Here is a 15,731-nt window from a genome sequence, read left to right on the forward strand (position 1 = left end):
CTTCGCAGCATTGTAATTCTGTTTGCTTAAATATAGAACTTTTAAATACCAAAAACTTTTAAAAATAATTTAATGGGTTTCTGAGACAGAGGTGAAGTTTGATCAAATATCAAGCCGAGAGTTAATACAAATTTTAGAATAACTTTGTAGTTCAACTATTATGTTGACGTTTATGTTATTCATTGTAAAAACAATGGTTTGTTGTAAACAAAACATAAACAATAGTCAGTAACGACAGTGTCTACACTGTTTACAGCAATCTTGTTATTTGGAAAAATCTGATCTGATTTTACACCCTCAACCTACTCATAAGTGAGTTGTACCTACGGTACGATTCCATGGTACAACAACCTAGAGTACAACAACTTCGAGTACCTGGTACTACAACAACCTGTTGTTGTTGTATCAGGTACTCCAGGTACAACAACAACCTGCTGTTGTACCATAGGTATTATTGTTGTACCTATGACTCAACTACAAATCATGATTTAACTCATGATTTCTAGTTAAAAAGCAGTACTGGCTGTGCACATGAATTTGCTATAAAAGATGTATCTTTTCAAAGATTTTGTTTACATGTTTTTACTTGATGTGGATCGTGAAACTAGTTACTTTCGGGAATTTTTTTCCATTTTGCAAAAATCCTGAGGTTTCTTCCATCAGCTGGATTTTCCACATACAGGTTTTCAATATTGAATAAATAGGGTGAAATTCAATTTCATGCGTTTGTTGAGCTGTCAAAACCTGGCATATGCTGCTTCTGCGCATCATGCCAGTCAGCCTAGCCAGTCGGAGTCAGCTATCGTGGTAAGGTGTGTCTAGCTACAATTATTATACATACATGTCAGTGTGTGTCTACAAAGAGGCAAGGGAGTTGGTAATGATTATAAAATGTTACTCACCGATTAAACAGAAAATCATGAACAGTCATCCAAGTTCCGTAGCTCAGAGCCCGACAGGGATAACACTTTTTAGTTAGGCTTAAGTCATATGTAGGTCCAAAAATTTTTAAATTGTTTTGAATCTAGGCACTAGAAAACATGTGGGTTGTTTGTGGTCAAGGGTGAACCGGCTGAGATTCACTCTTTTCTCACACTATAAAAATCGGAAGGATGGTCATCAACCGCTGCAGAAATAGTTACTATGAAGGTCGAACCACAAAGGCCTGCGTGCATGCTGATTTCTTACACGTGTAGAAGGTGCCAGCTCTGTAAAGTATTCAAATCGCAGAGTTTGCAGTGGTAAAGAACATTCCACAGTTATGAAGTAATTACTTTGCCTAAAAGTTTTTTAATAGATTTTAGTAGTTGTGTTCGTAAAAAAAATATGTGTTACCTTTGAAAGGGCCCAGCCTCCAACATGACTTGTGGCTTGCTTCCAAATTTTTGGCCCTAATTCTTACCGAGTAAGAAAAATATTTTTGAGAGGGATATTTGCATTTTATGAAAGGCATTCCTTAGCAACATCTTAATTTCATCTACAGAAATGGATTTGTGATGAAGTGAAGCAGTGAACTGTGTCTTCATCAACACATTAGCATTTTTAAGTTAATTGATTAATATCCTTTTCTACTAGAAGAAAATTTGTCAATAAGTACGCTCCTCTAGTCTTTTCATTAAATATTTGAGCGTAATTCTTTCTACAGAATGGTTGCAGATGATTGGTAGATAAGTGTGTGATACCAACCACTTTCTTAGCGCAAGCAGTTGCTAGCAATAAGCATTGGTATAAAAGAGTTGAGTAGGTGATTAGCCAGACTCTGTAAGACAATCATGGTAGGTAGATGAAAAGAAGTAACCCAAGGACTCTAAAAACAATTGGTTCCGGAGTCTAGTGGAATTATACGCAAGGCAGGATTTGGAGAGACACTGCACTGCGCGCCATGGGCCAGCCTAACCCTTTAGTCACATCAGGGTCATTACCAATATTTATTTGGAGAACTGTACTATTACTGATTTGCTGCCAACTGCTGCCAAGGGTATCGGGTGCGGCTATCAACGAACGAATAGCTTATTCTGGGAACGGTATAGAGGCAAGCGAAGCCGGAGTCAATTGTAAGTAAACCTTACCGATGGCCTGTTTCTCTAAACTTAATATCTTCACAACGCTGCCATTATTACAAAGTCTACTGGTGCCATTATTTCTACCATCTTGTACTAAACAACACAATCCTATATTATTATGGTTGTTTTTTTTTAATATTTTAATGTATAAATTCACAGTTAGTAATGCTTTCTTATCAGTCAGAGGTTATGTCACAGCTGCTTCAAGGTCATCCAGGTAAAAATATAAAACTATACTTTTATTTTGATATGTTTTAAATATTCAGCTGAACAAAAATTGTAAACTAAAACATTTCAATATTGTTCAATAACACTGGCATTTGTGCTACAGTTTCATTCAGCGGAGCTATAAATGTTTTGAGGTTTGATGATTTCATTGCCACATTACTAGCTATGCACACGCCCAAGAGGAATTCACTCCACATGTGCGTGATGCCCATTAATCTCTGATCTATATTAGTTAATCTATTGCTCGCTTGTTTAGAAATATCACCAACTAATCTAATCATATCCGGAATGTTCCATTTATAAGATTTTAGTGGTGGAGCGCTAACGCGACTTAATAAATCAATTTTTTGTAGAGTTTCTTCAGTTGAACTTATTTTAAAGTCTCTCAATTTGTTCAAAGACCTGTAACAGCTTAAACATAATTTATAGTTCCAAAATATTTAAAAAAAATGAAAGTTTAGGTATCGTATATGTAGTCTTTTACGTTTGATGTTTCAGCAATATTGAATTAGCAAATGGGTTATTCTTGGTCGAATGGTGACATCTGAAAAATGATTAGCGGCATAACCGCCTGCAAGAACCTTCTATAAAAACTTACGACACATGGGCGGATCAGACAACATAGCCTACTCAGTGATTATGTTAGACAATTGGATAACAACCGGAAGGCTCTACATATAATATTATTGTTCTTTCTCATACTTTTTCTTTTAAAGTTGAACTTAATCTTGTATTGGTTTTTTTTTACTTATAAGATTTTTAGAATTGGTAACATATATCGTAAGACTCGATAATACGGATTACAAATAACTTAAGCCAGATACAAAAGACTGCCTCATTGTACAAACTGATAATCTCATTAAGATTGCAGTTTGGGTCGTATTGTCAAACTTGCATCACTAAATAACCTCAAATCCATGATTGCTTATGCTTGTAGCGTTGCCTTGTGATGTCTGTCTCGATGAAATCATTAGTCGTCTGGCATTCCACTGCATTCAGTGCAGCGAGTAAGTGCATTATAACCACTCATGTGCTTAAACTTTTGGTCAGATTACAGCCTCCAGCTGGAATGCATGTGGTCTTGAGTGTGGTTAACTGGTATTGCGGTGGGTTTATGTGCTCCGCCTTAAGACTGTTGTCTGTCCAAACTTTAACTATAAATTTGATTACAAGAGGACACAAGACTATTTTATAAGCAATCATTGGCTCTACCTTAACCTGTGATATTAAAAGTCGCCTAGAGTATATAACATGGGCCGTGTAAACTGCCCCTAGTTCTGTTGACTGGTATGCAATGCAGGCTTCAGCTTCCATTAGAAATCTTACAGAAATTTTGCCTTTTTTGATTTCGACAAATTTCTTTGGTCTCTTTTGTTGGTTTTAGTTGATATTATTTTTGTATCACCTCAAAATTACAAACTTTAATATACATTTCGGTATACATCTGACATGCTTTAGAAAAACAAAAATGCTGCCGTGACTGAATTTTTTACTATTTATTTTTGCTCCAGAATTTTCAGAGATTTATGTTTCATAGTTATTTTATATCTAAAAATATACACTGAAGAAAATAATCAGAAAGATTTAGGTTTTTTACATATGTAGGCATGATCTAATAGGCTCAATCATAAAATTTCTGCTTTTGAAAGTGTTTTGTAGTAAATTTCTTTTTTAAAAGGTTTTAATTTTGTATTTAGTGGAAAACTCATTTTTTTATCATTTACCATACTTTATCTCTTCTGATATTTTGTAACAAAAGAATTCTTTTAGTCTCTTTTGTTGTGACTTTTCTAAATTCTTATGACCAAATATTTGATCTAAAGGTATCATCTAATGACAAAAGGAGTTACATTTTAAAATGTTTACAAGGTCAGCGGGCATGAATACTTCTAGCTGTTCTTAGTTGATCTGACAATGATTAAAAAAAGATGGCTTGGAGGCAAAAGTATCAATATCAACGTCTAAATTGACTCTTTACAAAAGTTTTACTGCACTTGCATTGTTTTGTGATGATTGCTAACACAGCAGTCTATGCGATGAAACCTATCTTGTTTATTAGTGATGTAGTTTGTCCAACTTTGCGGCTGATTTTAAATTTAAATTTTGAAATAAACCGAGTCTTCAGATTTTGCCTTTCACTTTCATTAGTCTTCTTTACTGAACTAAATTGACTTTTTAATTCAAACTGCAAATTACAAATTACAAAAGCTTTCATAAACGGTGATACAAACATGGTAGACTTGGCTTCTGTTTTTTTTTAATTTGAGAAGAATTTTATTTCAAAGTTATTAAACTAAACCTAGCTTCAATTAGAGTTAAAGCATTTCACTTTTTACAAAAGTGCTGCAAGTGGAGGTTAGGTTATTGCTGTGCTCCATATTGACTAGCTGCCATGGCATAGATGTGATTGGGTTACTTAACTCAAGGTATTAAAAAACAACAATTTACCAAAGACACAGTTGAATAAACATTCTAGATAGCATGTACTGGAATACAAGGCCTTGTACATAACTCTAATCATAGCTGACTGGACGATGTTTATCCAGTTATAATTTCTCTGTTGTAGAGTCGAACAACTCACAGAATGCTTTCAAAAATGCATTCCTCAAGCACCAAATGACGATGGAAACGGCAGTATTAGACAACTTCTAATGCTTACACAGACATCCATGATATTGACACTTCTGAAAACTCAAAGTTGTACAGTAGAAGAAGGTAATAATTAAATGTATAACATTACTAAACTTTGGTCTGAAGAATGAGCGGTGTGCATTAGTTTACACTTCTGCTCAAGTAATTATTGGAAAAAATTAGTTCCCATTAATTTGACCAGAAGAAACATTCAGAGACATTCAAAAATGACTGCACACTAATCATCTGTTAGGGTATCAGCAAAATGGACAAGTGTGATAAATTTAGCACTGCCTGCGATAAGTCAGTTATGGGGAATGTCAAACCAAGGTTAATTCTATTTAAGCAAATCAATATCTAATTTTTTTTAGCTTTACGTACATCAAAGCATTTGCAAAACTGAATGCGCACGGAAAAGCAAAAAAATTGTTCAAGTTAGTTCTGGAATTTTTTACATATATAGTATATTAAATATTTCAAGATCCTGCAAAGACAAATGTTACATTCTCAAATAATTTGCATACCATTAATTTAAATAAGGAAATTGGCAAAAACCTGCCAAAAATGCCTCTCTGTTCAAAACCTCTAATATCACTGTTATACCAAAATCCGGCTAATATTTTGTAGCCTCTTTAGAAAGAGGTTTAACTATAATTTGTGAATTAACTTAATCATCGTTTTAAATGAAGTGTTACAATGAAATCATATGGGGCAATTTTATGATGTCAGCTCTCAAACACTTGTAAGTAAGTTAGACCTTAATCAGCTTTGTTTTAAAAAAATGTTTGGAAACATTTTTAGGATTAAATGTTAAAGATTCTTTTTTGTAAATCATGGAGATGTTCAATGTTGGTTCATAAGTTCTGTACAGATTTGTTTACGATTGAAAACCTGTTTCTTATTTTTTTGTTTTCAACTAAAAATCTCTCAGAGTCAGTTTCAAATTCGGTTGTTTATGTTGTAGAACAAGCCCCAGGATGTACTGAAGAAATCTTAGACTGCCTGCAGCCAGTTATATCAAGAAACAGTGCTTACCCTTTCATGATACGAAACCTTAATTGCTCGTAAGTTACTTTGTCCTTTCGGTGATGGCAAACACCCAAAGTGTTAAAAATTAATATAATTTGATTTGGTGGAAAAGTTACCTGATGAACAAGGAAACCAAAGCTGCCAATAATACCTTACATTTTGATTCCAGTTATCAAAAAATACATTATAATTTGTTTCTATTTATGCCTTAGATGAATAGCTGGGCAAAGCAGCCATGCGCCATGATGTTTAAACTTCTAATGTGTGAAAAAAAGCTTTTTATGTCTGCTATTGGCATAAACCGATTGTTTTCACCACTTAGTCAGGAACAGCCCAAACAAGCTGTCGGTTTGAGCAGCTTTATTTTTTACAAGGTGAATTGAATATTTAACAAAGACTTTGGCTTTGAGTGAGAACATTGGTAAGGCTCTGTCAAACCTTGTAAGTGCCTGAGTAGATACCAGCTAAAGTACCATTGGTGTTTAAGAGTATTCATAAGGCCAACTTGGTTAGAAGAGTCATTTGAGAGACTTGTTAAACGTGTTAAAGGTTTGCATTTCATTGGCTGGCAGAAAATCTATTGACATATTTCTGGGTAAGATGACAGAAGAATAAATAAACTGTAGTTTTCACTGATGGTTACTTCCGCCTGCAGTGAAAATGGGCTCTGATCCCAAACTCTACCTAATGATAAGTTCTTATACAGCGGAAGAGTGGCGAAACACCTTCATGTGGCGCTGCAATGCCATCATGGAAGCAGCTGTGCCACTCTAATTTTGCCATGATTCAGTGCTATTGTTTGAAAGTGAAACACTTGTGCGATGTGTCATCCTTGTGCCATAAGAATGGGCTTAGCAACCTACGGCGTTTGCACTTTTTGTATCATCTCATTTGGCAGCAATTTAAACAAAAAGTTAACCTGTACTCTCCGCCCTTTTTGTGCTGAAGTTCTCCATCGCGGCTTGAATACACGAGCATCAGGGTAGCCTATTTTGTTGTATAATAATCCGATGCAGTAGTAACAAAAGCTGTTGATTAATGACTGTCATGTGACTAATGAGTAACGCCAGAAGTAGTACCAGTTTTTTCCATGGTTTGTTTTGTCTTTGACCTCTTAAATATACAACTATCATTCTACTACAGCCACTGTATGCGTATAAGTTTTATTCACATTGATAATCATCAGCAAAATGATATTTTCTGTTATTTGTCTAAAAGTGAAAAGGGACAAGACCAAAAGTCAGGAATCATCGAGTGAATTAAGCAAAATTGTTTTAAAAGTTAATAATTTGATAGTATTTGGTAGAGTCGAGATAGTGAATTTTAGGTTGTAACAACAGAGCGTTCATAAGCTGGAATACGCGATGGTAGATGTAGAATGTTGATGTCGCGAAACAGAAAACATGAGAACCTGACCTACTTGTCAGCCCGGCATAGCGATTCGGCGCCGGCACACCCAGGTGTCCTTACCCTCTCACTGTTTGGAAACTTTGCTTGACTCTGCATGAGTCGCTAGCCATCATCTTCTCTACATCTCAGACAGTAATGCTTATGAATTTGACTAGTTATTGATTTTTCTACTTAGTGACAAGTTTTCATAACCAACTAAAATATTGGAAATTAAAAGTGATTAAAAGTCGTCATAGTTACTGACGCGTAACGTAAACCTCGAAAAACAAACATTACCAGTCTGATAATGATAGTGAAAGAGGCCATCTGCCATACATGAAGAACTTAACTGGTTTAAAATAAGGCTGGTAGAGAGTAACCTTTATTATACTCAGAGCCAGGTCTCTCTATCGCCACCGATGGAGGTTGCAAAATAGACTGCGTCGCGCAGGATTTGAACTAACGACATTTGGCGAAGCAGTCCAGCACCCTAATCCTGTATTCATCATTGCCTTCATGGATGTTGGAATAGTTGTGTACATACTTATTCTCTATGCTGTATTGGCATACATGATGATCTTTCATAGCATATCGGACTGCCAGGCTACTAGCACTAGTAAACTCACCAATGAAATGTGATTCTCAACTCATTTTACTCATATTTACTAAAGTTTAAAATATTTGAACAACAATTAATGCATAAAGAGTAAATAAACATAATATAACTTTACCTAGACTCAATTTAATATGTTCAAATTTTGTTAGATCTACTTGTGAACAAGGCTTTGAGATTACTCTGCAACAAGAGATTGCTTTAGTAGTGTTAATAATTCTGCTAGAACACTGGTGCTGATAGAGAGGCAACAATTGTATTTCTACTACATACTGTTTTAGTCAGCGTGTACAGTACACAGGGGCTGTTGATAAACAAACAACTCATGAGCAGTAAATTGAGAGAACCACCTCAGTCTTTATCAGAGAAAGTTAAATCTGTTGTTGTGAATGAAAGGTTGATGATTCATTATAGTTCTTATTCATCTTACAGGAGTTGTAGGATGAATAAGAACAAGATTAATAAAATAATAATTCAGAAAAACAAATGTTTGAATTGAGATAAACTTTATAAAAATTGGTGAGATTGACTCACTGGTATTAGACACTTGCAGAAAGTTTCAAGTTGCAAGTTTCAATAGAAAACCGAGGCCTGAACAAATGCTCTACCTAATGAATCAGGAGTTGTCTGTCTTAGATTTTTTAAAGTAATATCTTACAAAGTTAACATCACTTCCACCAAGGCTAGGTCTAACGTAAACACAAATGGTCAATCAGTAACCAAAAAATAAAGTTGAAAGAAGTATCACATTGTAGTTGATAATCATTACTATTATAACTATTACTACTATATCATATTATTATTATAATTATACAAATTATTACTATAATTATTATTAATGCTTTTAATTAAAATTAGCTGCAAAATGCCCTTTATTTCTAAGTTTCAATTGAGCATAAAAGATAATAAACTTAAAAAAAAAGTTTTTGCATGATGCCTGCTACTGTTGACTTACCTAGCAGGTAAGTCAACTCAGTGTCATTAGCTCTATTTGGCTGGCATAACTAAGAGGTGTCCACAATTATCATTAACTCAATACTGTTGGTATGGTGCAACAGCTGCAAAATTTTTCAAATAAGAAATGTGTTTTTAATTTATTAACTTTGGTTGTTTTCTTTAATGTTGACATTTATTATTAGCAAACACTTAAAACTACAACTATCAATCATGGCTGAAAATATTAACAGCCCTTATCATTTTTATGATTAGGTTTTTGCTCATTTATTGGCACTCTGTGCCGCCAAGACTAGACAATATACAATCGTCATATCAAATTATTCCTCAAAAACTTTCTTTTAAAAATATTTATTGAAAACGAAAACTGTCCCTGCAGTTTCTTGGGGCGTGTAACACTGAAGTTTCTTTGGAGCAAATTTTGAGTCAATCTCTGAGGCCAATTATTGAGTAAAAATGATTTTATTGTTAGAAGTTTTAATTTCATTAGAAAGATTTGATTCTGAGCTTTCTAATGATGTGCTGGTGCAATATGCATGGCCGAAATAAATTATGCAGTTAGTAAAGTCTAACTTTAGCTAAATGAACTAGACAACAAAGGTAGGGCTTTTGGTCACGACTGTAACAGTGAATCTTAGTAATATTCAACATTTGGAGAATTTAAGTTTCAACTCATTTCAACTTAAGTGATATGGAAAACTAATATAAAACTGATATATTACCAATATTTCGCCTAATATCTGTTCTCTACACAGAAAAAAGTATTTTAAACGCTTTGTGTCAAACCATTCATTTGATTTTATTGCCTGACTTTTGCCTTTTCTATTTTGTTTTATAATTCTTTTTTGTGGGATAATGTTGAAATAATTTCTGTTTGAAATTAAATTATTGCCAATAAAGTAATATATATGTGTATATATCTGTATATCGTATATCTGTATATATATTATAGTATATATATTAATACAGATATTATATATGTACATAATTATGTGTATCTGTATATATACGTGTATACCATATATATCTGTAAACTATATGTGTGTATATATACATATACGGTATACAGATATATATATTGCCTTTCGTGAATTTTGATAGGTTTGCTGAGTACAAAACATTCGTAGCATAGCAATGTATTTGTAAATGTGGGATATAAAATGTTTAAACAACGTTATATAAACTGTATTTATTTTGCATTATAAATGTCAAGTCATTGCAGGTGTTTGAGAGGCTCAAACAGGTGACAAACTCACAAATGTAGAACCACAGACCCTTAACAGATTTTGCATACGCTTGTCTACAAACTGCTCTTTTCACTTATAGAGATGAAGCAATGATTTCTCTTTTGACGTGCACAGCTAAATCACCTGACTGCGCATGGAGAGATCACATTGAGACTATTGCTAGCAGGGGTCGAAGTGAGTTGAACTTTTTCAATACCTGTTGCACCTACCTCGTATTTACTAACCTGCCAGTAACTTTCTGTGTTAACAGATATTCAACACGCTGTTTGTTTAACATTACTAGAAAAAAAGACCAGACTTTTTTGTTAATTCACTTGCCTTTTTCGTTACTACTTCAAGTAAAAACACGGAAATCATTCTTTCAGTCAAAAACAATTAAAAAAGGAGGCAACTTCTAATTTGGTTAAAAAAATTCAAGTTAACCATAAATTTACAAGGTTTATTAAAAGTTTTAGATCTGGTGATGACGATATCATAACGGGTTATTTATATATAATATCATATAGGCTATATAGCAATAGGCTATATAGCAATTACTATAAGCTTTTACAATACAGCACAGAGTGAGGATATCCGTATTGTATTTCTATGTCAACAAATATACACGGACATGGATATTTGTTAAGGAATATGCATGTGTATGTATCTATAAATGTATATTCATACATGTATATACCTATATACATGTATGCAAATTAATCCTGTAAGCAAATACCCTAATGAGGTGTAGCAAGTTTCTGTAAAGTAAATGGTATGTCCTTCTCGAATATTCCAACAGGTCATATTAAACTGTTGACTAAAAATTTCTTTTAAACTATTTCGTAAGATTCTGTACATCTGACAAATGATAGGGTGGGCCGACTATCAACTACTTATTAAAGTCTCTTAAATGATTACTTCGGATGAAGCAAGAATACGACTGCAAATTAATTTTCTTGAAACTTGTAAATAATAGCAAGTATTATATAATTTCAACTCTACAAATGCAGCATGTTATGCAAGAATTTACAAGAAAACAAGCGCTTTAAAGTTAAATTATGCAACCTTCTGTCTAAGTAGTTGTGGAACAAGTGAATTTTTTGACATGTATATAATTATCGCCGCTACTTATAGGAGGTGCTTGCGGAGGAGGTGACTCATGCGTGGCCAGCAACATATTATTCATAGCTGGACCCAAATGCAAGACTTACAGAATGACAGACATAAACAATGTAGCTAGCGCTCTCACCCAGCCGTCAATGAGAACTGCTCCTGGCACACTATTTGACACGTCTATATGTGGCCTCAGACACAGGGCAGTTGTCGACTGTTAGCTACGGGATTTTTACTTGCAATGAAATTTATTTGTTTTCCTCACAAACGTGCTTTCCATCCGTTACAAGGCTAAATGTTATTGGGATAAGATATTTATTTCTGAAGCATTTAAGACCAGAACTTTATTACGGACCATGTATTTTGTAACAAGATAGTTTCTCACTTTCTACTAGGTTACAATGCTTATATCTTTTTCGGCATGCTTTATGGTGGTTGAATATCTCTTGACTGCCCAGCACAGGCTGGCAGAGATATAAAATAGTGGGGCAAGAGCAAAACCATTCTTTCATTTTATCCACAATGCATAACATTCATTAAACCCGGCTGCCGCACTGACCTTTTAGTAAATACTTACACCGCTGGCAACACCTGACTTTCGCCTCAGACCACAAACTACAATGTCTATAGAAGCTATATGTATACTCATACAGCTGCATGTAAATAATAACCGCTGTATATGTCGTACACAAAGTTAATCAAGAAAAAAACTACCAAACCCCCTTTCACCTGTTGATTTGCTAACTATAATAGCAAGCTTACGACCGAATTGCCTAGCTAAGAATATCAAGCTGCAATCCGCCATGATGAACAATAGATGTGTCAATAAACGTTATTGAAGATGCACCTGTTGCGCGTGGTTAGATATGTTAGCTTTTCCTTTTTATGAATTCTTCACTATGGAGAACAGAGATAGTTATTTTGTGATACTGCTAGAGCGATAGCACAGACGTTGTGCTTGTGTGTGCGAACAATTGAATGCGTGAGTGTGTGAGTGTGTGTGCATGTTTGTGTGAGTGTGTGAGCGCATGTTTGTGTGCATGTGTGAGTGTGCGTGCATGTTTATGTGTGAGTGTGTGAGTGCATAAACCGAACCAACTTCCGATTAATGAAAGTTTTCTAAGTTGCTAAATTGCATGAATTAATGGATCAGTGTTGGCTCAGACAATTATGAAAGAGCTAAGTTATAATTAATAGCAACATTTAATGGTAAAGGTACAACTCATTAAATACAAAAGCTAACAAAATCCTGAAGTATTAGTAACAGTCAGATAGCTAAAAATACCCATATAAAGTTACATCCTTTCTCTAACATCAGTCCAGGTCTAGTTCACACACACATATGCAACCATGACCTTCTTGAGAGAGAAAAGGCCATAGCTGTGCCAGTGATCATGACAAAGAGACATATATATATATATATATAAAAAATTGTTTTCTCACCCTGGTTAACCCATTTGGGTGGTAATTTTTGCTTTAAATCTGGTCTCCTACCAGAGACCTGGGAGTTTGAGCACTCAACCGTTTTGAACCAGTAGTCCATTTGTTAGTGCCTTGTCCTGGTTCAACTACAGGCAGTGCAGACCTTGTTTGGTCAGGCGACATCCAAGCCAGCATGGTTTTGATTATTGCACTCTTCATAGAGGTCGTAGACAATATACAGGCAAGGGTCTTGTTTAAGGACCTGCCAGAAGGATGCAGTTGTTGGGGTTTGAACCTAGGACCCAATGATAAGTGTCCCAATACCTTACCAACTGCCCCATCTGTCCCGTATATATATATATATATATATTTATATATATATATATATATATACAGATATATAAAATTGTTTCCTCACCCCGGTTAACCCGCATGGGTGGTAGTTTCTGCTCTAACTCGGGTCTCCTACCAGAGACCTAGGAGTTTGAGCACTCGCCTCAAGATCTTAGCTGTTCCCAGTAGCACACTTTTCTGCAACTCACCTGAGTTGATTTCTGTTGGTATTTGGGCAAGCCAAATTTTATGCGCCGGTGTTATTGCGCCCAGTGCCCTAATGACTACTGGGATTACAGTTGTTCTTACATCCCAGCATTTTTCAATCTCTTCTCCAAGAGGGAGATATTTCTCTACCTTTTCTTTTTCTTTGCTGTCTATATTGTAGTCATTGGGTTCTGCGATATCTATTATAGTGGCTCTCTTGTTCTCCTTGTCCACCACCACTATATCTGGTTGGTTTGCTATGACATGCTTGTCAGTCCGGATGTAGAAGTCCCAGAGGATCTTAGCGCGGTCATTTTCATTGACCTTACCAGGAGCTTCCCACCAGTGTTGTGGTTTATTAAGGCCATACTCGTCACATAAACTTCTATACACTACACCTGCGACATGATTATGCCGCTCAGTTTATGCATTTCCTGCTAGATGCTTGCATCCACTGATGATGTGTTGGATAGTCTCAGGTGCATCTTTGCACAGCCTGCATCTAGGATCGTCTCTAGTGTGATAGATTTTTGTTTGGAGTTGCCTTGTTGGGAGCACTTGCTCCTGGGCTGCCATGATTAGCGACTCTGTATTGGCCGTTAGGTTTCCTTTGTTCAGCCACATGTATGTCTGGTGAAGATCGCCAACCTTAGATATTTGTCGGTGGTAAGCACCATGAAGAGGTTTCAAGGTTTGGTGGTATATATATAGGTATATATATATAATATATATACAGTCATTAACACAAGTTTGAGACCACGCTTGTTTTACCTGGGTTATACAATGTAAGGGCTACCCATCTTCCCTATGCTGCTGAGAAGTGATGCTATGGTTTGCACTAAGTGAACTTTGAATTATGCAACATTGTGTCATGCTTTGTGGCACGGGGGGGGGGGGGGGGGGCGAGGGGGGCCACAGTAGAGGCCACAAAGGGTGGGGGCCAGTGGGGGCCACAAGGAGCCACAGAGCTCGAGTGGCCCGGCAACAGCCCGGATCTCAATCCGATTGAAAATCTCTGGACAGTGCTAAAGAACAAGGTAGCAGAGATACAGCCATCAAGTATTGCAGAATTTGTACAGGTTATAAAGAGTGTTTGGTGCACCGTGCACTGAGATCACCGCAGAATACTGCAGAAAGCTGATAGAAAGTATGCCGAAGCGACTTGAGGCGATAATCGCCAATAATGGTGGACACACCAAATACTGACAGTAAAGACTCAAAAGTATTGTGCTACGCTTTTAATGAACTTTAAAACTGCATTAGTAAAAAATTTTTCAGTATGTAACTATATTGTTTAATCACAAGTTTAAATAAAACCACATATACTGCTATAAAACCAATAATATGCATTGATTTACTGAGGGTCTCAAACTTTTGTTAATGACTGGATATATATATATGTATATATATATACATATATATATATATATATATATATATATATATATATATATTGCTAAGCCTTATGCTACTCAAATACAAAGATTACATATGAGATGAAATTAAAACTGTTGTTTATCAACAACACATCAGTGAGCTTCGTATCATTTCTAAACCTCAGAGGTACTCCAGACACCTAAAAATATGTTTAGAAAAAGTTTTGCATAAGGGTTTACTCAATAATTGAACTAATTTGTAATATTAAAAGGAAAAGTCATCAAGGGACAGAGGCTTGTTAAGAATAGCAAGACAATTTGTATCCTTACCTTCACACAAAATGGTTAACACCAACGATGTAATTGAATTTCACCACTCAAGAGGTGTAGAAAACCTTGCACTGAAATCCAATAGCATGTACAGAAGCCTAAATTTTGCTATGCAGATACCTTGCAACAAGAAAAGAGCTGACTCCACAATGTATTCTTTTGGCTGGTAAAGGTTTTAGCCTGACACAATATGAAGATGCACCTCACTCCATGGTGACATACATGTAGCTTCCAGGGTCAGCTAAACCTCCAACAACTGAGACTCTCAAGAACCACCAAGTCACCAAAAATTAAGCAGATTTGAAAAAACTCAATGAAACCAAAAAGTTTAAATGATCATTAAAAAACTGCTGCTCATTCAGAACAAATTTTTACCAAGATTCGGCTATACAATACAGAACACTGTGCTACAAGACGAAGAACAGTTACCAGAGTATCGACAGGATATTAAGGGTTACATTAACCAACTACTATGCACTATCCTAATGAAGACAATCATACAACTATTATATTCAAATATACTATGCATAAAGTGTTCAAATCGTGTCAAGTTTTGCTCAATAATCTATATCTCAAATTTAATGAAATACTTATAGTTCAAACACGTACAGAAAGCATTGGTGTCGTGTTTAGGCATAGTTGAATATCAAGTGATGATAATACACAAAATGTCATTGTTTGAGATTATTTTAAATAATTGTAATAGTGTTTTCATTAATGATTGTCAATACAGGCGAAACACATGACAATAGCAACAAGATGTGTTCACAACAATGACTTTTAAATTGATTGTTAACATTATTAAGCTATAGTTGCA

At 35.2% G+C, this 15,731-nt stretch overlaps 1 protein-coding gene across 1 annotated transcript; it reads left to right on the forward strand.

Moving 5' to 3' along the window:
- Window positions 1–1,715: 1,715 nt before the first annotated feature.
- LOC137406324 (uncharacterized) lies at window positions 1,716–11,765 on the forward strand. The gene is made up of 6 exons (XM_068092888.1): window positions 1,716–2,054; window positions 3,229–3,298; window positions 4,858–5,006; window positions 5,887–5,986; window positions 10,234–10,328; window positions 11,268–11,765. The coding sequence occupies exons 1-6, from the start codon at window positions 1,883–1,885 to the stop codon at window positions 11,465–11,467; spliced, it is 786 nt and encodes a 261-aa protein (XP_067948989.1). The 5' UTR covers window positions 1,716–1,882; the 3' UTR covers window positions 11,468–11,765.
- The last annotated feature ends 3,966 nt before the right edge of the window (window positions 11,766–15,731 follow it).

The sequence above is a fragment of the Watersipora subatra genome, chromosome 10, assembly GCF_963576615.1.
Source record: "Watersipora subatra chromosome 10, tzWatSuba1.1, whole genome shotgun sequence".
Lineage (NCBI taxonomy): Eukaryota > Metazoa > Bryozoa > Gymnolaemata > Cheilostomatida > Watersiporidae > Watersipora > Watersipora subatra.

What these genes read in the sequence shown, in the direction of transcription:
- LOC137406324 (XM_068092888.1), top strand. Translation starts at nt 1,883, where the DNA reads ATGGGCCAGCCTAACCCTTTAGTCACATCAGGGTCATTACCAATATTT. An exon ending in AAGCGAAGCCGGAGTCAATT is followed by an intron (nt 2,055 to 3,228) that starts GTAAGTAAACCT and finishes TTATGCTTGTAG; the next exon opens with CGTTGCCTTGTGATGTCTGT. An exon ending in AAGTTGTACAGTAGAAGAAG is followed by an intron (nt 5,007 to 5,886) that starts GTAATAATTAAA and finishes TTTATGTTGTAG; the next exon opens with AACAAGCCCCAGGATGTACT.